The 27,842-nt window shown below is 35.5% G+C and overlaps 4 protein-coding genes across 8 annotated transcripts in view; 2 read left to right on the top strand and 2 right to left on the bottom strand.

Moving 5' to 3' along the window:
• Positions 1-4,366, bottom strand: part of LOC111790527 (histone-lysine N-methyltransferase, H3 lysine-9 specific SUVH4) — a 16,438-nt gene extending 12,072 nt beyond the window's left edge. Inside the window, exons 1-5 of one of the 4 annotated variants that reach the window (XM_023671459.1) lie at positions 4,002-4,366; positions 3,321-3,891; positions 3,146-3,211; positions 2,746-2,808; positions 467-521 (exon numbers count right to left, since the gene is read on the bottom strand). In XM_023671459.1, coding sequence (XP_023527227.1) covers positions 467-521; positions 2,746-2,808; positions 3,146-3,211; positions 3,321-3,869 — 733 coding nt within the window. In that variant the 5' untranslated portion in view covers positions 3,870-3,891; positions 4,002-4,366. Of the gene's footprint in view, positions 1-466; positions 522-1,002; positions 1,235-2,745; positions 2,809-3,145; positions 3,212-3,320; positions 3,892-4,001 lie in introns of those variants that run through there. The other 3 variants (XM_023671460.1, XM_023671458.1, XM_023671462.1) reach the window with 3 other exon arrangements.
• Positions 4,367-8,757: 4,391 nt separating this feature from the next.
• Positions 8,758-19,908, top strand: LOC111791227. Its single transcript, XM_023672488.1, has 15 exons — positions 8,758-9,046; positions 9,473-9,567; positions 9,649-9,762; positions 11,996-12,100; positions 12,293-12,364; positions 12,804-12,916; positions 13,216-13,350; positions 13,685-13,753; positions 14,156-14,243; positions 16,510-16,581; positions 16,664-16,764; positions 17,264-17,381; positions 18,815-18,874; positions 18,989-19,099; positions 19,406-19,908. Exons 1-15 carry the CDS (start codon positions 8,953-8,955, stop codon positions 19,511-19,513), a joined length of 1,455 nt encoding a protein of 484 aa, XP_023528256.1. The 5' UTR covers positions 8,758-8,952; the 3' UTR covers positions 19,514-19,908.
• Positions 19,909-20,240: 332 nt separating this feature from the next.
• Positions 20,241-25,287, top strand: LOC111791222. Of its 2 annotated transcripts, XM_023672483.1 has the most exons (16): positions 20,254-20,521; positions 20,599-20,706; positions 20,804-20,895; positions 20,998-21,111; positions 21,433-21,537; positions 22,350-22,421; positions 22,877-22,989; positions 23,071-23,205; positions 23,381-23,449; positions 23,594-23,684; positions 23,802-23,873; positions 23,959-24,059; positions 24,221-24,338; positions 24,670-24,729; positions 24,829-24,939; positions 25,032-25,287. In XM_023672483.1, the coding sequence occupies exons 2-16, from the start codon at positions 20,610-20,612 to the stop codon at positions 25,128-25,130; spliced, it is 1,449 nt and encodes a 482-aa protein (XP_023528251.1). In that variant the 5' UTR covers positions 20,254-20,521; positions 20,599-20,609; the 3' UTR covers positions 25,131-25,287. The 2 variants fall into 2 exon arrangements, with proteins under 2 accessions (XP_023528252.1, XP_023528251.1); XM_023672484.1 differs by lacking the exons at positions 21,433-21,537; positions 22,350-22,421 and having other exon boundaries at positions 20,241-20,521.
• Positions 25,261-26,680, bottom strand: LOC111791226 (UPF0496 protein At3g19330). Its single transcript, XM_023672487.1, has one exon. The coding sequence runs from the start codon at positions 26,469-26,471 to the stop codon at positions 25,389-25,391; it is 1,083 nt and encodes a 360-aa protein (XP_023528255.1). The 5' UTR covers positions 26,472-26,680; the 3' UTR covers positions 25,261-25,388.
• Positions 26,681-27,842: the final 1,162 nt, after the last annotated feature.

Raw genomic sequence — 27,842 nt, forward strand, 5'->3', positions numbered from 1 at the left:
GGGGGGGGGGGGGGGGGGGGTTGAATTCTGCATTTTCCGTAAGAATTGGGACCAATGCTTATCAAGTTATGACTAGAATTTCAATATTGCAAGTACCTTCAGTTACACTGATCTCATTAGCTCAGGGTTATTCTTCCTAAATAAGGACCATGCATGGTTATTGCTAGTTACTCCGATCTACTCAGATTATTTGTTACTTGATTAGCATTCATTAAGACAAATAAAGTAGAAAAGAAGAAACATACAAAAAAGAATAGTCCAAGCAGAGGAGTCAGACAAAGCAAATTTAGGATAGCCCTTGTGCGGTCAAGGTAGATTTTGCCTCAAACTGAAAGTGACAACAAAAACTATTCGATTTTTCAAACATTTTCATAAGTGCACCACGAAGCTATCCCCCATCATCCATACACCACAAACAAGGCCAAAAAAACAGTAAAAGAGAATATTTTCAAGTGCAAAACACAACCTGGAACGTTGCCAATTCTTTTCTCATGGTTCAAAATTTCATTTGCCTCCAACATCTGTAGTAGATTTTAGAAATAAGAAAAAGGCAAAATGAGTGAGGGGACATCAAATTAAATCATAAATTAGATTATCATGATAGTTTCCTTATTTTGTAATAGGTATGACCTCTACATGAGGTGTTCTCGCTTCTATTTTTTGGAAATAAGACAATTAATATTTCCTCTCAAAATTGATAGTTGGTGACTTCCACTACTTTTTATATTACCAAACATACTTTTAACAAATTTTAAAATCAAATGCAGCATCTAAATTAGCTACCAAACACATAATGAAAATGCTGAAAATATGAGTTACAAACTTTGCTTCTCATTGAATCCTTTGTTTTCAAATATTTCTTTTTAGTTTACTAACCAAATACACCTTTATCCACCATTATAAACGCCAGCCAATTTAGATGAATCACAATTAATCCTAATGATTGAGCACCCACATGTGTAGCTAATTGAAGATGTGATAAGGATTAGTAATTCCACCCACCTGAAAACCATCAAGAACACCTCCTCGAAACCACTGTACTAAAGATATTCACAACCGACCAAGAAAAACGAAAATGGGGTGTCCTCTTCTCAAGCTTCAAGAAACAAAAATTCTACTTCTTAACTTGCAGCTTGCCATAGATAAGAATGAAATATTCAGCCGTCTTGACACAAATCCAAATTCAAGATCTCCATTTAAAACACCAGTCTTTCTTCCATAGCACCTTATCAAGGAAGTTTCAGTCTTACATAGTCACAAGCCTCTTCCAAATCAAATTTAAAGATAACGCTTCGTCCTCAATCACCTGAATAGCATTAAGTACTCGATCAAATAAAAAGTTTGTCTCTTGTAAAAAAAATTAATATTAAGCACTTGATCAAAATTTTGTCTTCCGAAAATAAAGTCCTTGAGAGCCAAATATAATACTAGGGAAAAGAGCTTCCAACTCCCATTTATCTCTGCAAAAGTTTAAGAGACTAAACCATCCAAAAAGGGTCTCAAAATGATAAGGGGGTACAAAAGTGCAAAAAAAACACAATCTCCTTCTCAACCTCCTTATCCCCATCATAATCTCACCCCTATTGTTTTCTAAAGACTATAATACTTCCCACTCGTAATTCTATGGAAATATGAAGTACGGCAATCCTCTTCTTTAACCCATTTCACCTTGGGCCTTTGTCCCCAACAAATGACCTCACTTATAACAAGCTCCTCAAAATCCCCAATCAACTTGATTCGCTCCTCCCTGGAAACTGCATTCAAAAACCTCTCTCCAAGATCTCTTGTTTCTTTAATTTCCAATCTTTTAAGATCCCCACTAGGGAGGAAAGTTTTTCCATTAAACAATACCCTTCCCACTTACCAAACACTCTACCATTACACCACACCAAGAATGAGACTTTAAAAGACTGGATGAAATAACCCCACATTCTCAAACCTAAAAAGGGTTGGGATCCCACTTCAAAGAGCTCAATTTCAAACAAATAGGTCAATGGTTCAAGGCCCTGGGACCTAAGGATTGTCTCACATTTATTCATAAGATTTTGGTTATTTGTACTTGAAATGTTGCTGCCGGCCACCTCTTCAAATGTTAGGAAGTCATTTTAGTGACATCAAGGAAGAGAGGAATGATGTTCCAAATAGTCCTAAACTTCAATGCATCCCCTTTGGAAGATGTTAACTCAATGTCCTCTTTCACATTTACTTTCCCTCCTTTCCTTATGACTAGTTGAAAGTTGTTTTGGTACTCCAATAACCCTTTGACTAGCTACTCTGAAAATATAATTTTACCAAAAATAAATAAATCAGTGGAATGCAACCTAGGTTGGGAGTGTGACTAAAGTCTCACATTGCAGGATAAGGGAAATATCATAGATATATGAATAGAGACAACTATCTCCATTGATATGAGATTTTTTTGGGTGAAACCAAAAACTAAATCGAGAGAGGTTTTGTCTAAAGTGGACAAATATTGTATCAACGTGGCAACTCTGTAAATTATAGGAGTAAACGGTAGCCTTTTCCTATCAATTCCAAAAGGAAGAGTTATACTGATACTTTTTCTGTTCCTAGAGCGAGAGACTATAAATAGATGTGCACAAACAACAAATCAGTCAAACAAAATTGCATGATAGATCACTAACGGAATCTTAGATTGAACGCTGCATGGGTTGAACAATGATTAATTAAGTATTGCCAAAAAGAAAAAGTTCTAGAGGCTTCATGTGTGCAATTACAACTTGCCTTTGAAACTGCCTTCAAATCTGGTCGCTTAGATTTTTGTTTTGTGTCTTCGGCAGGTGCCTCCTGTACAAATTACAAGTAATTAGCAATTAATCTTGCTTGGACAAATATTTTTGGATTGAGACAAAGAGAGCCCGTTCCAAGTGATCCGAAACATAGAAACGAGAGAATGATTTAAACCCCCCGCAAAAAAAACAAAAAAAAAATCGAACTCAAAGATTAATGATGAACATAGCATTGGTCCTTGGATTTTATTTAATGCGAGATGAGAGAATTCAGACGCAGGCATTTATTCAGTCTGATATAGATGTCAATTTTCGTCAAATTCATCCTGTAGGACGTTCAGAGAGAGACTATGAATGGCTTGCATGAATTATAGAAGGCCGACTCACAAGCCTACCTCAGATTTTGATCGTTTGGAAGCTTTTTGAGCTACTTCTGCTTTTTTGCACCTCTTCTCCTCTTCCTTTTGGTTTAGATGAACATACAATAATCAAAAGTTAGCCGGCCATAAACTTCAATGAGCAAACATGTAGAAATGGCTTCAAGCAACGTAACATTTCCCCATGACGAACCTGTACAAAATGAAGATAGTACTTGTTGAACAACCTGAGTGTCTCCTTCACCTTGGCATGGTCACTCTTCTCAACTATATTAGCCGAACCACCTTCGTCGCCAGTTCTACTCTTTTCTGACGCACACAGTTCCAATGGCTCGCTCGCATCACCGTCTTTAGATTTAGTGACGTCATTGGATACCGGAACAGCAACGGCCTTATCTTCCACCACCTCTTCCGCAACACTCGGAGTAGTATTACGCTTACTTTTTACCTGGCCGTTCGTCTTCTTCCTTTTGCTGGCACTTTCGGGTTCATCAAGCACCTCTACTCTTTGACGCGCTAAGAGCTCCTTCTTCTCAGCCAGCTGCTTCAACTGGATTCGAGCACTCGTCCTCCTCTGTGGAGAAGGAGATGGCCCCTCGGCATCTCCCTCCGGTTTAGCAGCTTTAGCATTCTTTCGCCCATCTGTAGCTACTTTATGGCGCTTCGGCTTCTCCTCGGGATTTACAGGAGAATGCAACTCTCCATTGGCAGCAGAGTGTAGTACCCGAGACTTCACAACCATGTTCGCTCAAAAATTCATAAATCTGCAAGAAAACACAACAAGAACGGATGAATAAAGCTTAAAAAAAAAGTAGAACAAATGAAATGCTTGAAAAACGCCATTAAATAACAGATAAAAGCAGGGAATACGCACGGAAAGAGATCGATAGTGAGTTCAATGCAAGGGAAATGGAAGCGCAGAATGTAGATGGCGAAGAAGAAAGGGATTTAGGGATTTTAGAAGCCGAAGAAATGGCGGTGGCGCCAACAGTTGAGGCTTGGAAGTGAATGGGCGCGGGGTTTGAAAAAACGAGAGCCGTGTGTTCACTTGTAGAGGCGCAGCACCCCCGATGGATGTACGGACACATACCTGTGATTGAAAAGTGGAGGAGTTTGGCGCTGCATTTTGGGTGCCAATTTCTGCGATTCCCGCTTCCCATTTTTTGATCATCTCCCCTCGCCCTTTGTGCCCCCGAGGGGAGAGAAGGCCGGTCCAGGCGAATGATGAAGAACAGTGAAGCCTTGGGTCCACGGTCTGAACCGCTAAATTTTGGATGTCATTTTTATTCTTAAAACTAATAAATTTTAATTTTAAATCAATTAATCATTTATAAATTATACCTTCGCATAAAAATTCCAACACTTGTTCCGCAACTGCTTACACCATTATACTATCCATCAAAATGTCATGATTCTAACTCTAAATTTTCATTTTATATATTTTTAATCCGGACATTTATACAACGAGATATCATATTGATTTCGTTATAAATGTGTGAAAACCTTTTTCTAGTAGATATGTTTTAAAATTATGAGAGTGACGACTATATGTAACGGGCCAAGGATAATATCTATCAGTGGTGGGTTTGGGCTGTTATAAATGATATATGAGCCCGACATCGAGTGATGTGTCAGGATGACGTTGGCTCCAATAGAGGTGGATTATAAACCGTGACAACATCGTGAGGCTAACGATGATACATCGAGTGATGTGTCAGGATGACGTTGGCCCCAATAGACCCCATATTGATTGAAGAGGGGAACGAAAAACCGTGAGACTAACGATGATATATAACTGGCTAAAACGAGACAAAATCTGCTAGCAATAGGATTGGATTGTTCAATTGTCAATTAGAAGTGGAATTTTTATTAACCTTCACAAGGTTTTAAATATGATAAAGCTACCGATAAGAGAAAATATAATATTAATCTAAAAATGAGATAAAATAATCACAAACCAATTCCTAAAAATTTGGAGGTATCCTAACGATTCCATCCATATAAAATTAAATCAAATTTAAGTTGAAATTACTCCTATTTATGCGATGATAATTTTTATTTATGCATATACTATTAGAAATTGTTTTGATTGGATTAATAATAAAAATAAAATAAAAATGAAAATAAAAACTTTACCGTAGAAACTTTAGCATGCAAGACTTTTCTCGCTATGACTCGAACGTAAGGTCAAAGCTTCCGAGAGACTCTTTACAAAACCCAAAAGGATTGAAAAAGAATAGTTTCAAAAGAATTATTGAGAGAGAATTTCGTTCTAAAATAAAATGAGAGAGATTGATGTGCTTTTTGCTTTAACTGCCTATTTATCATAAATATTTTTCAAATAATTATTTGAATCTCTAAAAATAATATCTTATTATTCAAATATCTTTAAATATTATAATATATATTTATCTAGTATAAATCTCGTTCAAATTTTAATATTATAATATATATTTATCTCATATAAATTTAGATCAAATTTCAATATATTTTTATTTAAGGTATATTAATGGTTTTAATATATAATTGTATCAAATATAATAGAGGTATTTTTATCTTTTAATATATACCATATATTAAACATTAATTTAAACCCATCCAAAATTGATTTCAATTAAATGAAACCTTTTAGTATTACTACGAGCACAATGAGACCTTATGTACATACAGATTATAGGCTCCTAAACTCCTACGATACAAAATTAATTAATTAATCAATTTGCATTCATTAACTATAGGTCACTCTATTATAGACTTAAAGTTGCATTATTAGGCACGGTATGACAAGTTGTGTCCATTGATATAATAATTACAAACAAATCAATCATTCACGAGTTGTTCAAAATTACAGATGGCTTAAAAGTTCGCCTTACCCCTATAAATACATATTCCATCTTAAGTACCTCTAATCATCTAATAAACAAATTGTTTATAATCCAATCATAGAGTCCCTCCGGGGCCAATGAGAGGGCAGGACCCATTGTTTAAGGCTCGAAATCAGTACTTAAAAAACAACTAATCTACTTTCCTTAATGGAAATGAGTGAATTATATCTCATGATATTATGTTCTCAACTCCTTATTTGGTTAATTCTCCAAGTAGACATATTAAATCGGCTACAAGAGCTATGCTCACTTATGCAAATTAAATGACAAGTGCTCGTAGGTAAGAGTTTATAACCCACTCGGGATTAAGATCAAGTTGCACGTGATTGTCGTGTGAAATATTAATATTCTCAATTAACGAATTTATAAAGAGATATTAAATATTTTTTTGTTAGTCTTATACAAACTCATTGTATAGAATACCCTCGCTCACATATCTCCACATGCACGATTTGGATCAAATCATTTGTAACCATTATAAAATGGGTTGTATCAATAGTGTTACTGGGATAAAACACCCCACCATAACCATATACTATAGATCTTTTAAATTATTATTTGAACACTAATATCTTATGTGTCAACCACGTATTACATTAGATTTGCATATAATAGATAATATTAATAAATAAAATAATAAAATTTTAATAATTAATTACAAAGTTTTATTACCCAAATCACATAAATGTCACTACATATCTTCAAACTTAAAAACATATATTTTTTATTTAAGTACATAATATATATTCATTATTTTAATTGTTAATGAATAAAGTATAATAAATATATTTTCATCTTTTGTAGTTAGGATATCAAATGTATTAAATATTATTTTTAATATTTAAAATTAAATACAATGACTTTATTTTATATTAAAATGTATAATATATTAAGTTAATATTTTTAAACGAGCTAGTACAAAACGCACTGAAATGACTTTATGTGATCCATAAAAATAGTCTTGATTTTATAATTAATTTTTAGTTAACGTTGACATGTCATGCATTATTAAGTAACACAATCATGCAGTAGGGATGCAGTGAAGTGCCGACCAACTAGGGGCCAATTTTAAATTTAAAAACACGATAAGAATCGTAGGCACGTGACACACATTGTCGCTGACCAATGTGCCATCTCGAAAATAGTTTGATGCTGGTTGACATTCGACCATAAGATATTTACCTTCTCACTAGTACACAACCCACCCGAGTGGTGGGTGGAAAAACCAGTGGAGTGTAAATGTCAATGTTGGGGGANTTTTTTTTTTTTTTTTTTTTGTGTTACCGAGAATCAAAATCCAATCTCGACTATTGAAATTATTTTGTTAAAACCTATTTAAGATTTCAAAATAAATCCTATAAAATTTGAAAATTAATTATATGGTCCAAATGCTCAAATTAACGGTAAATTGTTTAAGGAACAAAATTATATTTTAGTTTTAGTAGTTAGGGTAAAAAAATTAGAAAGCTTTTTAACTATTCAGGGTAAAAATTTTATATTCGTTGACAAATACATTTCCTAAAATACTTGTTGGCATCTCGATCAAAGGACGTGCCAATCATATAATTCTAATTGATTATCGGCAACCGAACAAAAAAAAAACATTTAGAATTAGAAGTCTCAATCGCACGTCCTGTAGCGGTTCTTTCACCGATTATATTATTTGTATTTACTAAATTAATAAAAATATGATTTAACTTCATATGTGAGCGATTTTTTTTTTAAATCTAAAAAAAAATATACTTAAATTTTTACAAAAGTTTAAAAATAATTTAATGATTACTTTTGGATGGGAAAACTTAAAAATTATTTTTAATTTCAATTTTTTTTTTAATTTTTATTAATATACTTTTTAACTTTATTAAAAACTTTATTTTTTAAAAGTTAAAACGTAGTAAACCCCTAAAAATATAGGTAAATTTAGAAAAATAATTAAAATTTTTTGAGATAATTTATGAAAGTAGATGCGGGAATAGATGAGTCTTTATATTGTTGGAAATAATTTTTTTTAACAAATATTGAGAATGTTAATGCTTACCTAAATATTTCACAGGTATTTATTTAAAGCACAATATTAACCGTAAATATATTTTTTAACTTAAAAAAAATTAGAAGGATATTAAGGAATTATTTTAAAAATTGTTATATTTATTTAATAAATACTAGTGAAAGTTTAAATGTATTTTTAAAATAAAAAAACAAATTTTATATCCAAAATTAATTATAACAGTATTTATTCATGCTTCTGAAATTTTAAAAATATATTTATTAGTTTAGCGTCGTACAAGAATAATATTTATTAATTATAAATCCATAAGAATTCCGAACAATTTTAATCTTAGACTATAAATCATTATTATTATTATTATTTATTTGAGTTTGAAATATTGATATACATCATTTACATCATCAATATTAATAATCGAAATAATCGAAATTTGGAATGAGTGGCTAAAAATTTATATGTTGTCAAATGAACCGACAGCACAATTTTGTCCGTGTAAAATACGATTCAGGATTTCTCTCCTGAAACAGCGGGCCTTGGTCATTTTCAGTAGAATTTGTAGTCTTCAACGGTGATTCAGTGGACACAATTCTTTTGCAGCTTCAAAACCTAAATTACAGTGTGTAATTGTGTCTGCTCATCATAATTTTGATTTATCTTGTTTTGGAGTGATTCGGACTGTTCTTAACACTGTATCGAACAGTATCGGACGTTACAATTTGCTGATTTGGAGGTTTATTCTTTCTTTCTGCCTTGTTTTTTAAGCATGAATTGAACATTCTTATCCCAAAAATCTCTGTTCTTCATCGCGAATCTTACTGTGTTTTGCTTCGGTAATTGGTCATTCCCTCTCGTATTATTGTCGGTTTGGCTTCCCCTTTCTCAGGCCACTGGGGTACACTCGTTGAGCTTTTCTGTCTCACTGCTACTAAACAATGGGGAAGAATAAGGAGGTAATTCGGCTGGAGCGTGAATCTGTCATTCCGGTGATGAAGCCGAAGTTGATAATGACTTTGGCTAATCTAATTGGTTCGTGCACTTCTCTCTTTGTGATCTACGAATTTTGGGTTTTGTTTTCATTCATTTATTTCCGAATTTGATGTCGTATGAGTGTCTTGAATCGTGTAATCTTTCAAATATCCGTAATGCTGTGCCGTAGTGTGATTCATTGCCCGCGTTTCTCCGGACTCTGAACTGCCTGTTTCTGTCAATTTTGTTACATCCAATTTGAATAGGCTGATGCCAGTGTTCTATTTGTAATGCTAATATTGTTGTCCACAATGCTTTTGATGCGAACCCTTTTCCTTGGCCCTGGAGCATGTCTTAGTAGAGGCATAAGAATGGTCACTGTTCATTAATTTTTTTCCTTACCTGTGTGCTGAACTGAGGCGACAGATCCTAGAGAATTATGTTCTATTTATAGCTGGGGTTGCTGATTACTTCCTTGTTTTCTAGAACATAATTCCGACCGGGCGGAATTCTTAAAACTCTGCAAGAGAATCGAGTACACAATTCGAGCTTGGTACCTTCTACAATTTGAGGATTTGATGGTACTTTTCTACATGGATGAAAGACCTTCATTTCACTGTTATTGTTCTGCTTGTGATGACACGTATCTGTTATGATTTCAGCAACTCTACTCTCTCTTTGATCCTGTTCATGGAGCCCAGAAGCTGGAGCAGCAGCGTCTATCCTCTGATGAAATCGAAGTGCTCGAACAAAATTTTCTTTCTTACTTGTTTCAGGTCTTTACAACTTCGTTACTCCTTTCGTTTGTTTGTGGTGATATTCAGTCTGTCAAGTAACTTTCCAATGAGATATCTTTTGCAAAAGTGATGAAGAAATGTGATAATCAGGTTTGTTTGAAACTCTTGTTTAACTCTTGTTTGGTGATAATCAGGTTTGTACAACTTTGTTACTCCTTTTATTTGATTGAAATGTAAAACCAAACAAGAGTTTCAAACAAGTCACCCAGCTAATTTGAGAGAGCTGGTAATTTCTTCATACAAAAGCACTGAACTATTGATGAAATAAAACCTAAACCTCCCTTACAGACCAGCGTACTACTGATAACTTCCTTTGCTCCCTAGCTCTGCCACCCGTACAACATGTCCTGCTAACTAATCCACTAACTCCCATACAGCCTTTTCCTTTATTACTCCTCCTTACCTACTTATTCACACTAGGAGGCCAAACAAATTGATGAATAATTTGTTTTTCCTTTTCAATTGTGCTTGATTAATTTGGTTTAAGATTCTAGGGAGCTTGAATTAATATTTGGTATTGCTATAACATTTTGCTCTATCCTGCAAGGATGATCTTTGCAAGAATGATTTTAAAGGGAAGCTGTCTTTGAAGACTTCAAAACTTTCTTGGAAAAAGTTGTGTGTTTGATAACAGAACTTCCACCTATCTCTACAATTGGCATGATATTATCCACTTTCGATAGTCATGTCCTTGCTTTTGGTTTCACCCAAAAGGCCTCGTACTAATGGAGATAATTGTTCTCACATATATACCATTGATTTCTTCCTTACCTAGCCAACGTGAGACTTTTTTTTTCACTCTTGACAATCCTCTCATTGAATGAAACACCACACTTGAGGCTCGCCTCAAACAAATATATAACTTTTTCTATCAGTCTGTTGAACTTGATAGGTTCACACCTCACCTTTCTACCAGTCCACTTTTTTCATAGAGCTCTACTTGCTTGTTATACACAAGCACTTTTTTGTCTGATCTAGGAATTCATCCATGATGCGAGACTCATTAATCATGTTCGGACCTTGATAATTTCTTTGACACATATCTAGATTTAGACTATGACTCTAATACTAATTGTTAAAGGACAATGAAATCTCACCTATCTCCACCATCGTATGATATCGTCTACTTTGGGTATAAGCCCTCGTGACTTTTCTTTTGATTTTTCTCAAAAGTTCTCGTACCAATGGAGATGATCGTCTTACTTATATACCACCGTTCTCTCCCTTTTCTACCAAATGGAGGACTTTGTTTGCATTCCTAACACTTTATGACATCATTATGAATTATGATTGTTCAATATTTGTTCTGCTTCTTTCTTAATCTTGAGGTTGGAATGTCTCAAGTTCTTTCTAATGGATGCTTATCCTCTGGCCTCTGGCTATATGTGAATATATCTTTCTACTACCTTTTTTTTTTCTTGAATCTTACTGCTGCTTATAGACAGAAGGAAGCATTTTGTTGTCAGATAGTTGATTGAGCTTTCCTTGTTTGGTTTCTATAAGAGTGGCTTGTTGTTTAACCTTGGAAATAGGTTGGATTTTGCATGATTGTTGTGTCTATGCTTTATGGCTCAGGGTTTGAGACTTTTGGTTGTAATGTGAAACTATTTTCATGTGCTAACCATCCTTAATTGCCCTAGTGCCATTGAGACATGAAAAAGTGAAGGGACTTTGTGATAGGATATTAAAATCATATGAGATTTTTTTTATGACTACGTGTTACTAAATCAAACGGTTGTTTCATAAGATTAGTCACGTTATGCATAAGCTAGCCTAGATTCTCATGGATATAAAAAGGAAGAAAATTATTTTCATCTATTGGTTTATGTATTATTAGACGTCTTTGTATGACACATTTAACAATAATTAAATATGACCAAAATTACTAGTCTACTACCCAAGAGTTTATGTTTAAACTTTAAAGAACTCTTAATGTGTTTATTAATCATCCAAGTAGGACTGAGCCTTATTCTCAATCTGGGTTCCTAAACTTGGTATTTTGGAAAAATTGGGTTAAACACTAGGGCTGTGGGTCACAAAGGAGATCAGCAGGTTGAGTGGAGTCATTAGAGATTGTCTATCGTATTGCTCATATGAATAACAAGCATGCATATATATAGTGGAATATTCTTATAATTATATGTGCATACACGTTGAATAATGAGATAATAGTACCCATTGATAATTTTGGGAAACCTTAAATTTTATACAGGTTATGGAAAAGAGCAATTTCAAAATAACAAGTGAAGAGGAGATTGAAATTGCACTTTCAGGGCAGTATCTCCTAAATCTTCCTATTACGGTTGATGAGTCCAAGGTTTGTATTTAATCATGCATGTTTTAAGATCTCAAATGGGAAATGTACGTGTAAAAAATGTAAAAGAATATTTTCAGATTTGAATAATAGATTCTTTGTACTTCATATAATTTCATTCATACGTGAGTATGATAATATTCCTCATTTTATCTTATTTGCTTAGGATCTCACGTTTATCCTTTCACTTTGTAGCTCGACAAGGTTCTATTAAAGAAATATTTCGCTACACATCCTCAAGCCAACCTACCAGACTTTGTTGACAAGGTATATACTAATATTTCTGAAGCTTTAAAGTTACTTCAACTCGATAAAACATTGTTTCTTGACTTTTGTGTTTTCCACTTATTAGGTTTATGATTTATTTTCTTAGGTCGGACTATCCATGCAGAGATTCATTGACATAGAAATCAAGCTAGGATCATAGTTTTGAAATATTTCACTATACTTTTGTCCTGTTCACAAAGTCGGCCTCAAGGGGTCTTGTCGCATGTTACATGAGCTGGTCATTGGTATTAAAAAGGGATGTTCTTAGGGAAACTAGAGATATTTGGTGTTAGGGAATATCTTTTATTTTATTTATTTATTTTTTGGTGCATGGGGTGTTCATGAGCGGTATAATCCTGTGCAACTCTGTAACCTTATACGCACTGTAAATGAATACAGGCTTCTATCTGTCTTTCTCATCTGTACCATTTTTTTTCAGTATGTTATCTTTAGGCGAGGAATTGGAATTGATCGAACTACTGATTTCTTTTTCATGGAGAAAGTGGATGTACTTATTGGAAGATTTTGGGCATATCTCTTAAGGTTAACGAGGTAAGTTAATGCTTGAAATTAATAAACATTTTGTTTGATTTACCATGTATTAGTTCCAGACCTATGAATAACTATTTTAACTGAACTATTTTATTTTTGCTAGTCAAACACTTAAAAGTTACAAAGTTATGTTTCATAAACTTGCTATAGACCAAAGATTTTGTCATCATTGGTCGTTCCCAGTTGGGCATCATGAAAAGGAGGTTTCTCGGCCTATGATATTAGGTTTTTACCATAAAACTGCCTCTGTTTGAACATCATTCGAAGTATGGATTTTGTCTTGATTTATGTGGTTGCAGGTTAGAAAAGATTTTTTCCAGACGGCCAAGTAGACGGCCTATGGAAGATAGAATGAAGAATGATGAGATTTCCCCTGATGCTGATCAGGATGACCTTAGTGTTGAACGAGTTCGTCTGGAGAATATGGAACTGAGGTTTTGCATAGTTTCTTACAATTGATGCCTGACTGCATTTGGTTCATGCTCGTATAACATTTTTCGTTGATAGAATGAAGAAAAAAGAAAACAATGACAGCAAAAGATTCATCTTATGTTGTTCTGGGGGTTAGTTAGGAGTAGGAATAAAAAGAAAAATTCATTTCACTCATTGAATTTTCTAGTTCTTTTCAATACTACTCACTTGAGACCAGGCAGATGTCCTAATTTCTTCACTTCATGAATGGTCAGGATTAATTGACTTGGAAAACGAAAAGGAAAGTAAACTTTTCTTTTGGAAGATTAACCTCTCTAAGTTCTTTTGTCTTTGCAGTGCTCGCAATTTGCTGGGCAAGGTTACTATTCAAGAACCTACCTTTGATAGGATTATTGTAGTTTACAGGTACTGCGCTATTGCTTAGAACTATGAGTGCCTTGTCAACTATTTGCAATCCATTTCAGATTAAGTAGGTTCTGATTACAATGCTTAATCCTTTTTTTTTTTTTTTGGCTAAAAGAGTTGAAAATCTTGGTTTAAGGTCAGGCTGAGGGGTCTATTTAGTTAAACTGGCGTTTTTTTGTCTTTAAGGACAGAGGGTATATATCGATGATTTTGCCTTACTATTGAAGCTACTTCGTTCATTATGTATATTAGTGGAAATTTCATTGGACTTTATTACTAATAATCATCAAGCTTTTCAGATTTTCTTGTCAAAGAGTATCTGTTGCCATTTCAGCTCTCCATTAGAAAATGTGTTTTTCCAATTAATCTGAAGTACATGTAAAAGGAATGGTAATTCTTCAGGCGAGCAAGTTCAAAGTCTAACTCTGAACGTGGAATATATGTCAAGCATTTTAAGAACATTCCAATGGCTGATTTGGAAATAGTACTTGTAAGTTAATTCACACTGGTTTAATCATCATTCTCTTTTGCTCCTTAAAAAAGCATGTGATAATATTGATTGCAAACTCTTTGTGACAGCCTGAAAAGAAAAATCCAGGACTAACTCCAATGGACTGGGTCAAATTCCTTGTATCTGCTATCGNACGTGAGTATGATAATATTCCTCATTTTATCTTATTTGCTTAGGATCTCACGTTTATCCTTTCACTTTGTAGCTCGACAAGGTTCTATTAAAGAAATATTTCGCTACACATCCTCAAGCCAACCTACCAGACTTTGTTGACAAGGTATATACTAATATTTCTGAAGCTTTAAAGTTACTTCAACTCGATAAAACATTGTTTCTTGACTTTTGTGTTTTCCACTTATTAGGTTTATGATTTATTTTCTTAGGTCGGACTATCCATGCAGAGATTCATTGACATAGAAATCAAGCTAGGATCATAGTTTTGAAATATTTCACTATACTTTTGTCCTGTTCACAAAGTCGGCCTCAAGGGGTCTTGTCGCATGTTACATGAGCTGGTCATTGGTATTAAAAAGGGATGTTCTTAGGGAAACTAGAGATATTTGGTGTTAGGGAATATCTTTTATTTTATTTATTTATTTTTTGGTGCATGGGGTGTTCATGAGCGGTATAATCCTGTGCAACTCTGTAACCTTATACGCACTGTAAATGAATACAGGCTTCTATCTGTCTTTCTCATCTGTACCATTTTTTTTCAGTATGTTATCTTTAGGCGAGGAATTGGAATTGATCGAACTACTGATTTCTTTTTCATGGAGAAAGTGGATGTACTTATTGGAAGATTTTGGGCATATCTCTTAAGGTTAACGAGGTAAGTTAATGCTTGAAATTAATAAACATTTTGTTTGATTTACCATGTATTAGTTCCAGACCTATGAATAACTATTTTAACTGAACTATTTTATTTTTGCTAGTCAAACACTTAAAAGTTACAAAGTTATGTTTCATAAACTTGCTATAGACCAAAGATTTTGTCATCATTGGTCGTTCCCAGTTGGGCATCATGAAAAGGAGGTTTCTCGGCCTATGATATTAGGTTTTTACCATAAAACTGCCTCTGTTTGAACATCATTCGAAGTATGGATTTTGTCTTGATTTATGTGGTTGCAGGTTAGAAAAGATTTTTTCCAGACGGCCAAGTAGACGGCCTATGGAAGATAGAATGAAGAATGATGAGATTTCCCCTGATGCTGATCAGGATGACCTTAGTGTTGAACGAGTTCGTCTGGAGAATATGGAACTGAGGTTTTGCATAGTTTCTTACAATTGATGCCTGACTGCATTTGGTTCATGCTCGTATAACATTTTTCGTTGATAGAATGAAGAAAAAAGAAAACAATGACAGCAAAAGATTCATCTTATGTTGTTCTGGGGGTTAGTTAGGAGTAGGAATAAAAAGAAAAATTCATTTCACTCATTGAATTTTCTAGTTCTTTTCAATACTACTCACTTGAGACCAGGCAGATGTCCTAATTTCTTCACTTCATGAATGGTCAGGATTAATTGACTTGGAAAACGAAAAGGAAAGTAAACTTTTCTTTTGGAAGATTAACCTCTCTAAGTTCTTTTGTCTTTGCAGTGCTCGCAATTTGCTGGGCAAGGTTACTATTCAAGAACCTACCTTTGATAGGATTATTGTAGTTTACAGGTACTGCGCTATTGCTTAGAACTATGAGTGCCTTGTCAACTATTTGCAATCCATTTCAGATTAAGTAGGTTCTGATTACAATGCTTAATCCTTTTTTTTTTTTTTTGGCTAAAAGAGTTGAAAATCTTGGTTTAAGGTCAGGCTGAGGGGTCTATTTAGTTAAACTGGCGTTTTTTTGTCTTTAAGGACAGAGGGTATATATCGATGATTTTGCCTTACTATTGAAGCTACTTCGTTCATTATGTATATTAGTGGAAATTTCATTGGACTTTATTACTAATAATCATCAAGCTTTTCAGATTTTCTTGTCAAAGAGTATCTGTTGCCATTTCAGCTCTCCATTAGAAAATGTGTTTTTCCAATTAATCTGAAGTACATGTAAAAGGAATGGTAATTCTTCAGGCGAGCAAGTTCAAAGTCTAACTCTGAACGTGGAATATATGTCAAGCATTTTAAGAACATTCCAATGGCTGATTTGGAAATAGTACTTGTAAGTTAATTCACACTGGTTTAATCATCATTCTCTTTTGCTCCTTAAAAAAGCATGTGATAATATTGATTGCAAACTCTTTGTGACAGCCTGAAAAGAAAAATCCAGGACTAACTCCAATGGACTGGGTCAAATTCCTTGTATCTGCTATCGTTGGGCTGGTTAGTTTTGAGTATGTTTATACTATTGTTGTCATTAAATTCTTAATTTTTTTTTACTTGGTTTTACTGTATGTATTTATAGGTTGCTGTTGTGGGCTCAATTGAAATGCCCAAGGCTGATTTTTGGGTCATTTTTGCTGTTCTCTCGACCGTTATTGGTTACTGTGCAAAGACATATTTCACGTTAAGTACCCTACTCTGTTAGATGCATATTTTATATTTATCATTAATTTCTGTAAACCAACTTTTAGTAGTTTAGATGTCTGATTGACCATTTCTTGGGAGGTTCCAGGAAGATAGTTTGTGCAATTAATATTATGTACCCAATCATGTTACTCAATGCTAATGATAGCTGCAGAGCTAATGGGCTCTGATCTTGAAATAGCCCTTGAGCCCTCACTACCCCTTTATTATTTTATTTTATTTTATCTTATATTTTATATTAGAATTTTTTTTCTTCAACTTGTGAGGTGAGAGGGTTCAAATTTTTGATCTCTTGGTTGAGGTATATGTTTTAACTAGTAAAACTATGCTGGTCGGCCCCTCACTACTTGTTTTACTCTTGTATAACTCGCCACTGGGAGGCTACTGCAAACATTTATCTTGCTCTGATTTTCAGTTTGGTAGTTCTTGATTTCTCTAATGCATGTATAGTCTGTGGCCATTCTTTTTAAATCTATAGGTTTCAGCAAAACATGGCTACGTATCAGAACTTAATTACACAATCAATGTATGACAAACAGCTGGATAGTGGAAGGGGCACGCTTCTTCATTTGTGTGATGATGTAATCCAACAGGAAGTAAGTATCTGATGAATTTCTTGTCTGTCAAATGTGAATATTGCATCCAGATATAAATTTCTACATTTGAGAAAAACGAGTAAAATGCATGGTCTATAATCGTAATTGGACTATCTTTTCTCTCTCTCTCAATCTCTGAAAGGAATCAACTGGAGTGCTTCCTCCTCCATTTTTCAGCTGGGACCTTCTGGAAAGCCAATGGCTTCCAGTCATTTTCATAAAATTACCCTTGAAGTCATATAGTTCGGGGCATTTGTTGCTTAAGTAAGGACACTGAGATCCAGTCATTCAATGAACTGTTGAGTAAGGACACAAGCCTTCTGGAAAGCCAATGGCTTCCAGTCATTTTCATAAAATTACCCCACAAGTCATTTGTTACTTAAGTAAGGACATTGAGATCCAATCATTTAATGAATTGTTATGTTGTACGAGCCTTGGTAGCTTGTAATTGAATCATTTAAGGGTATGTTTCTAGAGGGCAGTTCTTTGCTCATTTTCCAAGAAGTTTGTTTTTCTGAGGGATTTTTCCTGTACCCTATGAATCATTTAGTCCTTCTGCTAATCTGATTGATTGATAGATAGAAATATGGAACAACACATGGAACAATGGTGAAAAAATGGAGCAACAAAAGGCAATAATTTAGTCAACTACTATTTTGTTCAGTGTACGAGCCATGGTAGTTTGTAATTGAATCATTGAATGGTACGGTAGTGCTTTGGTCATTTCGCAAGTAGCTCACGTGTCTTGTTTTTTCCGTACTTTTTTGTACAGTTCAATTCTCTGTAAGACTGATTGATTGAAACGCGGAATAACGCGCTGGAAAATAGTGAATGTGTGTTATGGCTCACTGTTTTAGCTTCTGTTTGCATTTGCATCTATATTCGGGGCCTAGAGGCCTGTTGATTTAGTTTTTACTTTGGTTGCTTTTCCTTCAAACATTAATTGGTGAATGTTGAGCAACAAATAAAATAAATACCATTCTCAATAATTGTTCATTCTGAAATTAATATGCAGAGGCCTATTGATTTAGTTTTCCTTTGGGTTTGCTTTAACCCACAAATTGTTAGAACATTCGAGGTAATATAGTTGAAGGTGAAAACCCTCCGCATTGCTGATAAACGACGGTAATCATAGCGTTAGCCTTTTCTTATTTAAGAGCGACATTCTGTTTAAGAAACACGAAAGGATTCCTTAGGCGCTTAGGCATGCTGCTGAAATCAAATGTTAGCTCGTTCCTCTATTTTTCTAGTTCTTTTTTGGAGGCTCATTTTTATATGATATCTGTATAAACTATGCTGGATTATATTCTGGGGCATGAAAATGGTATGTGCGTGTTTAACACATGCTCTTTCCAAATGTTGAATTTCTCTGTCGTCTATGCATATACTGTTTAGCCAATATTTATAATGCCTTTTTCCCCCTTGGTGTGAAGGTCAAAGAGGTGATCATTTCCTTCTTCATTCTGATGGAACAAGGCAAAGCTACTTTAGAAGTACTTACTTCCGTCTCTGCTTCATTTTCTTGCTTTCTTTGATTGTGTTGAAAACATTGAGGTCGATTATCTGAAATTTACGGTGTAATGTAATTTTATGATGCTGGCAAATAGGATCTCGATCTACGGTGCGAGGAGCTGATCAAAGAAGAGTTTGGTGAGAACTGCAACTTTGAAGTGGACGACGCAGTTCATAAGCTGGAGAAATTGGGAATCGTTTCTCGGGTGAGTCATAAGCGTTTCTCTTACGGATGAAGATTGGTTTAAAAATATGTAGAAAAGTAAGAAGAACATCATATTATCTATGCTGCTTCTAGGTGCGGAAGGGATCAACATGCTGTAGATAAAATTGCCTTGATTATATAGAACATATCAGGATGTTTTCAATGATATAGCTTCTTAACCTTGAAACTACCTTTTTTAGATGAACTTGCTGCTCTGATTATCTGATAATAACTTCATAAGTTGGTAGTGTATGTGGAGGATGACCCTCATTTCATCTGATTCTTCCTCCATTGCCTTTGAATCTAGGATTCTGTTGGACGTTATTACTGTGTCGGATTAAAACGCGCCAACGAGATCGTAGGAACGACCACAGAGGAGCTTGTCTTTAAAGCAAGGCAGGGTGTGAATCCTTGAGAAATGAAAAGGTCAAGCCTCTTCCTGCCTTTTTTCAGAACGGATCTTAAGCTCTAAAGCATGCATGCAACATTAAATACAAATGTAAATAGTGTTGGCGGGGCAAATGAAGAGAAAGTGATGCTCTAAAAAGTTTTCCACTTCAACAATTTAGTGATGCAAGCTTAGTAATAGTTTGCTTCATTTCTTTACAATGCTACTCTTTTTTTATGTGTTTTCAAGCTTTATTCAGGTCGGGAATGTAGTTTACGTTGCAGGTAGATGATATCGACAATATACTTGCAAATTTGCTTTTGTATCAATTGTTTTATTCTGGAAATCACACCGAAGATATTGTACTAAGATGGTTATTCTCACGATTGTTGTATGGTTGAAATGTGTGCTTTAAATTTTCAGCTCACGTGTCTCGTTTAGAAATGTCAATTATATCTTGTGATTTATATTACGCTGCCTTTTGTCTCGCTAGTGTCACGAAGAAGAGATTATAAAGTTTAGTTATGAGGAAGATCGGGGATGGTTTGCAAGCTGCCGGTTCAAAGCTATGACCACTTGGTTGAGGATCTATATGAATTAATCAATCTAGTTGGTTCTATCTTATTTTGATGTTAATGTTCGTCATATCACATCTCAAATTAGTTTCGGGCGGTGAATCGTTTTAAACTTTTAAGTTAAACTTAGCTGATTTGAATGTAATAATTATTAGTATGTTTAGTCAGGTTCAGTCGCCTATTTCGAAGTAGGGGCACAAAAGGTCAAACATTTGTGCAAGCATGTGACCGAGTATTTCGACAATGGGAGAGAGAGTATAGCATGTCCGGTTAAAAAATTGTTTAAAGACAATGAAAACTTTTAAAGCAAGGTGATTTGCACAAATGTGTTAGTTGCAGTTGCAAATGATTTGGTGGTCGCACTGAATAATCCTGGAGAATTTCAAGCCGAATAGACCGGGAAGGTTTGTTGAACGAAAATGGGGGAAGCCATGGCCATGGATTCATCTCTCACGAACTGGTAAACCAGATCAAAGCTCCATCAATTGTTTCTTTTTGATTTTTTGTTTGTTTATGGTAGTCATCTTGCTTTTGGAGGTTTCCGAACAATGACCAAAAAGAAGAAGGAAGTCATTCGCTTGGAGAGGGAGTCGGTTATCCCCATCCTCAAGCCCAGGCTTATCAGCGCCTTGTCCAGCCGTCTCGGTACCTTCCTACTCGTCTTCGTAGTGTTTCTCCTACAATTTGCGCGCCATTTTCTGTTTTTGATCTCATTTCCTTATTCGGTTTCTTTGAGCTGAAGATTTTTCGGACCGGGATGAGTTCCTGAAGTTTTGCCAGAGAGTTGAATACTCAATTCGAGCTTGGTATCTTCTGCATTTTGATGATCTTTTGGTATTACAACGTCTTGATTACGGTTCCTTCTTTTTCAGAATTATTCGCTTTTTTGTTTTTTGTTTTTGGTTCGGTAGCTAAGATAGATTCATCTATATGTAGCATTTGTATTCATTATTCGATCCTATACACGGGGCTCGAAAATTGGAGCAGCAAAATCTCTCGCCTGAAGAAACCGATTCTTTGGAACAAAAATTTCTAGGGAAACTGTTTCAGGTACTGTGGCCACAGCATTTGCGTTTTTTTTTTCTTTTTACCATCGAATGGTTTCTCATTCAGCAATCCTTCAACTTAATTTTGATCACCTGCATATCCTTGCTTGAGAATGTTCGTCTGTGAATTGCGACGATCCATTTCGGGTTCAGTTTTTTAATTTTTTGGATGAAAATGCACATCATCATCACATTGTGACGAGTAAATTCATTAATAATTTTTCTGTGCTGCCACCACAAGCTATATCTGTAGGCGTTATTCTGTTTTGACTTAACTTTTCAATACTGTAGTTCAGTTATTTCTCCAATATTTGGATTTCTTCAGGTGATGGAGAAAAGCAATTTTAAATTAACAACAGACGAGGAAATCGCGGTTGCACTTTCTGGACAATATCGACTAAATCTTCCCATATCTGTGGATGAGTCCAAGGTTCTAGATTACTTTTCCTCTTTGATTGTTAGATGAACATGACTCTCCACAATGGTATGATATTGTCCACTTTGAGTATACGCTCTCATGGATTTGCTTTGAACTTCCCAAAAGACCTCATACCAATGGAGATAGTATTCCTTGGTTATAAACCTATGATCATTCCCTAAATTAGCCAATGTGGGACTTTCATCCAACACCTCCCCTCAAACAAAAGTACGCTTCCCCTTAATCGAGGCTCGACTCCTTTTTCTTTCGGAGTCTTTGAACCAAGTACACCATTTGTTCGATACTTTAGTCACTTTTGACTATGCCTTCGAGGCTCACAATACTTTGTTCGACATTTGAGGATTCTATTGACATGGCTAAGTTTAGGACATGGCTCTGATACCAGATATTATCCACTTTGAGCATAAGCTCTCATGGCTTTACTTTGGGCTTCCCAAAAGGCCTCATACCAATGGAGATAGTATTCCNAAAAAAAAAAAAAAAAAAAAAAAAGGAGTCAGCCTCGATTAAGGGGAGACGTACTTTGTTCGAGGGGAGGTGTTGGATGAAAGTCCCACATTGGCTAATTTAGGGAATTATCATGAGTTTATAATCAAGGAATACTGTCTCCATTGGTATGAGGCCTTTTGGGAAACCCAAAACAAAGCCACGAGAGCTTATGCTCAAAGTGGACAATATCATACCATTGTGGAGAGTCGTGTTCAACTAACATTGATAACTACTAATTTTGTATTGTTTACATTCTTGTTATTAAACCAAGCGCAAAAATTGTTTATCCTGTTGTTCTGTTTTAACTCATGAAGCTTGACACGAAGCTTTTGACGAATTACTTCATGGAGAATCCTCACGACAATCTTCCATATTTTGCTGATAAGGTACCAAACGTGCTTAATTGCCCTTAATTCAAAACAAGAGGTGATCAGGAAATGAGGCTATGACTAATTACTTAATTCAATTGACGCATTGCTTTGGAGTATGTTTTTCTTCTCTGCCAACCGTTTGATATAAAGGCAGATTAAATTGAAAGCTTTAGAAAATGATGGATTTAGCTCCCACTCTTCGGCAAGAACAGCAACCAGCTACATCACATGTTTCTATTGTCATTGTATTTTCATTGTGATCAACAGTAGGAAAAGGGATGCTAGTTTTGAATGTATACATTGACATCATCATCATAGATCGTTAAAATTATGTGCTTAATTTTCTTCCCTTTGTGTTGTTCATTTGAATCTGCAAACAATTACCTTTTCGCTCTCTCATAACAGTAACACTTGGGGCATTATTCAACACATACCGAACTGACTTGAATCCATCTATTATACTATTGTAGTACATAATTTTCCGCCGTGGTATTGGGATTGATCAAATGAACGATCACTTTTACCGAACAAAAGTAAATGCCATCATTAAGCGAATATGGATGTTCTTTCTCAATATCTTAGGGTGAGTACAGACATCTTTATCAGTCTTGTGAACTTCTTTGTTTTCTTTACAGGCCATTTGTTTGTTGCTTTATTTTTACAGGTTAAAGAGACTTTTATTTGAAGCGTCAAGAAGCCACCAAAGTCAGGTATTTTCAAAACAAATTGATATCAGTACAGATTCAGATGATGATGGCTTGTATGTTGAGCGGATCCGCGTTGAGAACATGTCACTTGGGTTTGAATTCTTACCACTATATAATTTGGCTTCATGCATTAATGGTTGAATTAGTTTAACAAGGGAAGGCCTATGTTTCTTCCTAGCGACCGGGAGGTCAAGCATGGGCATGCATTTTGTCATGCATTTTAGATTCCTTGATTGCTTGCTTTTCATCTATTGTATGACATTTCAGGTTCTCTATGCTATGGAACAAGATTACAATCCAAGAACCCACATTTGATAGAATCATCGTTGTTTACAGGTTCTTTTGCTTTATTGTTTATGAGCCACTTTTGAGTGGAAAGCTTTTAAGCTCAAATAAGAATCATGTATTTTCCCCCTCTAACGCGGTTGGCGTGCATGACTAGAAATGTTACTGACTTCTAACAAAGATATAATTGAGTAGGCCAGCAAGTCCGAATGAGGAGGTGGAGGAACGAGGTATCTTCCTGAAGCATTTCAAGAATATACCAATGGCAGATCTTGAGATTGTGCTTGTAGGTTTCGTAATCCACCTCCGGGTTTTTTTGGTATTGAACGTTAACTAATGAGCGTTCGTTGTTGTATGGAACTTCTGAACTCGGTTATTTCTGAAAAAATGTTACTCTTGACAGCCGGAAAAGAAAAGTCCAGGTTTAACTCCAATGGACTGGGTGACGTTCCTTGTGTCTGCTGCAATTGGTCTGGTTGGTTGTTGTTTTAACCCAAAATTCTGTATGGACTTACGAAAACAAATACGCCTCTCTCACGCCCCCCTCCCTGCTTGGACAGGTTACTGTTATTGGCTCGCTTAGCGTCCCTAAAGCAGATGTCAAAGTCATTTTTGCTATCCTCTCTGCAGTCGGTGGTTACTGTGTGAAAACATATCTCTCGTAAAGTTACACGGCCTCCTCTCTTCCCATTTCTGCTTATGGGTGTGACTAATGTTACTTATTTTCTAGACTCTAGCTTTATATTGCTTCAAACAATTACTCTTGCATTTCCCTATCTATACCCCTTTAGCTAGTGCCAACTTATCTTCGATTTCCTGTAGGTTTCAGGGTAATTTAGTGTCATATCAGAGCCTAATCACAAGCTGCGTGTATGACAAACAACTCGACAGTGGAAGGGGCACTCTTCTTCACTTGTGCGACGAAGTTATTCAGCAAGAAGTAAGTATCACTCTCTCTCTTTGCCACAGGGTAATGAGTATTAGTTGCTTTAGAATCTTTCCTCAATATTACTTTATAGCAGTGAAAGATCTACTTGCTCATAGCCAAGCTTAATTAAAACGAATAATATTCTTTATTAACACAAGTTAGAAATAACCATTCAAGTAGGGGTACAAATATGATACAGATATAGAATTGATTGTAGCACAGATTTAGCTTGCTTTGCAGCTTCTGGTGGAGGCAAATAACTTTCTTCTAGTCCTCATTCTCAATACTATTTTTGGTGTTCGTTACTCATGGCTTACATTCCCATGTCTGTGAAAACTTTCAGGTAAAGGAGGTGATTATTTCCTTCTATATATTGATGAAACAGGGAAGGGCTACAAAACAGGTGCTTACACAAAACCCTCTTTCACTTTAAACTCGCTCCATGATGTGGAGTGAGCGATTGCGTTAAATCCCCGACTCACACAGGCGGTTATGTAAGTAGGAGCTTGACAGGCGGTGTGAGGAGCTGATTCAAGTTCAGTTTGATCAGAGCTGTAACTTTGAAGTGGATGATGCGGTTCACAAGTTAGAGAAGTTAGGGATCCTAATCCGGGTAAGAACATATTGAGAACAAGAGAATTTTTATTTATGTGGATTAATATGTCTTCCTATACCTTCTCTGACTTGGAAAGGAACCAAAAACAGGATGCAGATGGGGCTTATTCCTGCGTAGATTTGAGGAGTGCCAATGACATCATAGGCATCACCACGGAGGAGATAGTTAATAAAGCTAAAGAGGATTGATGCCTCCGCTACTTGATACCATAATTATACAGAAACTGTATGTACTATCTGCTCTCCATTCTCACACAATATAAAGGCAGAGTTTGTTTTTAAAAGTTTTGTACTTTCATCATGCTTTCAACTGCAATAGTTTCGTAAGGTATGAATTTATTGAGTTATCTATTGGTGTAAACTTCAAACTAAACGGGTTAGAGACAGGTTGAATATTAGTATAGGAACAGAACACTACATTTAGAAAGAAACAATAGAGTGATGAAACTATTGGGAATGATGAGAAGACCCAGAACTAGTTTGATGAAGTAGAATCTTCTCAAGAAGTTGAGATCTTGAGCGGTTGATGGTGTTGAAACAAGTCGTGATCTTTTGCTCAAGTAGATCAAGGTAGTGTCCCATATTCTGGTGATCCTTCCCCCACTGTTTGAGCAGCTCCTGAACTGTGTGCTGATCATTCCCCATGTTCAAACCCGTCTGAATAGAACGCTTGTCGTCCTCCACAGTGTTGTGCAGACGGCTGACGAGGCTATCAAGTGTGTCAAGGTCAGTCTTTAGGATATAGGTATTCCTTGTGGCAACTTTAAGCTGAGCTGCATAAGCCAATTCTCTCTTGACGAACCTGGGAGGAATGTAGGCCGTGATTGCAGCACCGCCGCCGCAGCAGATGGAGTTGGGCTCGGCGGCGGGAGGGCGAACAAGGTGAATTCTGGAGCTGGACTTACGAAGACGGCGATCAAGTTGGCGCCTGAGATCGCTGAAGTGGTCTCGAATTCCGTCGAAGGTGTGTGAGTCAGGGCGGGGGAAAGGGTTGGGTTCCGCGTTGAATTTACGGAATTCTTGGAAGACGAGGTCACAGTGAGACGGAGAAAGGGAATCAATGGGAATTTCACAGAGGAGTGTGTCGATTGGGCAATATAATCGACGGGCTTTAGCTACTATAATCCGGAGGGTCAGGCAAAGGCTGGTGGTTTCCTCGCTGTACTGAAAGTAAGACGAGTTGAGATTAAAAAGCGAAGTGGAGGTGGATTTGGAGCGTTGAAGGGCGTCGAGGACGCATTCTCGATCGGGGTCAAGCACCTGGGCGAGCATACCGGAGTGGCTTTGATCGTGATCGACGACGGCCAGAAAGTCCATGGAGCTGGTGATTCTCACCATCTCCTTGAAGGAGTTGGTTTGGAGAACAGCAGCGTCGTAGGCATGAGAGAGGCTGATGGTGGTAGTTTCAGGCGAGGAGGCGGCCATGGGAGGCGGAGGAGGAGGCCCAGGGGGGGCTGTTCTGTTCTCTATCAAACCATGCTGCACCGGGGAGAATGCGGCAGATTCCGGCGGAGGAAGGCACTCCAACATTTCTGCACTCTGCGCAGATCGATTCCTCCGATTAATTTGTTTTTTTTTTTTTCTAGCAGGAAGAGGAAGGAGCCAGGGGACGAGGCGATCGATCAAGCTCTTTTTATCTGCTTATTTCGTTGACCAATTCTTTGGCGGCCAATCATGGTCAGTGGTCTTACCATTTTTCAACCAAGGCTTATAATATTTCACTTATTTATTGGATTTTATTTAAATTTTTATTTCATTCATATTCTTCCTACTGTTTTATATATTTTTTAAAATTAAACTTTTTAAGCACTTCATTTTAAAAATTTTTTTTTTTTAAAACGAAATTCTTTCACCTAAATATATATCATAAAAATATAAACTATAATTTTAATAATTAGTTAAGTGCATTATTATCATTTCAGAAGTTAATTGTATTATCTCCAATCAAACTAAAAAAAATTAATAAATATTTCATAATTTTTAAAAATTCTATAGCTAGGCTCAGCCCAAAATGTCAAAAGGTCAAAGCCCAAAAGTTGGGCTGAGCCCAAGCCCAACATGCAAGATTGGGTCTAATCAAGCCCTGGCCCGACCAATCCAGGCCGACTGGACGATCCCTCGTCTGGTCAAGCTGACATCATGAAATTATATTTTAAATTGGTTTATTCAAATAGTTAATACATGCTCTATAAGCATAATTTCTAATAATATTACCTATTCTATACAAGAAAATTCAGATAAGAAAGTCTAATTAACTATTTACTTGGTTAATATCCTAAGTAAGATTTTTAGGAACATCTGAATTCCTAAAAATTTGAACATATAGAAGTCAAACCAAGGCAAAAACTGAGATCTGGATTGATCTGTTTGAATCTTGTGCCGAACACAAAAATAACTCAAGTATCCAAAGGTATTTAGTGAGCACTGCATCACTGACTAGTTCGTTATTTTTTAGTGTTCGTTTCAATCACGTAAGTTAGGTAGATTTACATATGTCTTCTGTTTTGCACATCAACAATACAACTCTATTATGGACTAAACCGTTTACTTGAAAAATATGGTTTTAATCCATAGATCATATTATTCGTAACTCCAAAATATACACGTGTTCATTAATATGTCTAACAAATTTATATATATTAATATACATATTTTTTAAAATAAAATTAACGTAAATATTTATAGATTAAAATAGCATTAAAATTCCATTAGAAATTATTTAAATAAAATTAACATAAAAAAATAAATATATAAATGAAAATAAGTGATAGAAAAGGAAAATAGTTCAGTGTTGTTTTATCAAATTTAAATTTGGATTTAGATTTATGAATTTGTTTTTATTAGAAAAAAAATTATAGGTCAAAATTAATACTTCTCTGGTTAATAAAGTTTCAAACTCCA

The sequence above is a fragment of the Cucurbita pepo genome, chromosome LG03 (genome assembly GCF_002806865.2).
Source record: "Cucurbita pepo subsp. pepo cultivar mu-cu-16 chromosome LG03, ASM280686v2, whole genome shotgun sequence".
NCBI lineage: Eukaryota > Viridiplantae > Streptophyta > Magnoliopsida > Cucurbitales > Cucurbitaceae > Cucurbita > Cucurbita pepo.

What these genes read in the sequence shown, in the direction of transcription:
- LOC111791227 (XM_023672488.1), top strand. Translation starts at nt 8,953, where the DNA reads ATGGGGAAGAATAAGGAGGTAATTCGGCTGGAGCGTGAATCTGTCATT. An exon ending in CTGGAGAATATGGAACTGAG is followed by an intron (nt 13,351 to 13,684) that starts GTTTTGCATAGT and finishes TTGTCTTTGCAG; the next exon opens with TGCTCGCAATTTGCTGGGCA. An exon ending in AATTGGGAATCGTTTCTCGG is followed by an intron (nt 19,100 to 19,405) that starts GTGAGTCATAAG and finishes CTTTGAATCTAG; the next exon opens with GATTCTGTTGGACGTTATTA.
- LOC111791222 (XM_023672483.1), top strand. Translation starts at nt 20,610, where the DNA reads ATGACCAAAAAGAAGAAGGAAGTCATTCGCTTGGAGAGGGAGTCGGTT. An exon ending in TGCATTTTGATGATCTTTTG is followed by an intron (nt 20,896 to 20,997) that starts GTATTACAACGT and finishes ATCTATATGTAG; the next exon opens with CATTTGTATTCATTATTCGA. An exon ending in GTTGAGAACATGTCACTTGG is followed by an intron (nt 23,206 to 23,380) that starts GTTTGAATTCTT and finishes ATGACATTTCAG; the next exon opens with GTTCTCTATGCTATGGAACA.
- LOC111791226 (XM_023672487.1), bottom strand. Translation starts at nt 26,471, where the DNA reads ATGTTGGAGTGCCTTCCTCCGCCGGAATCTGCCGCATTCTCCCCGGTG.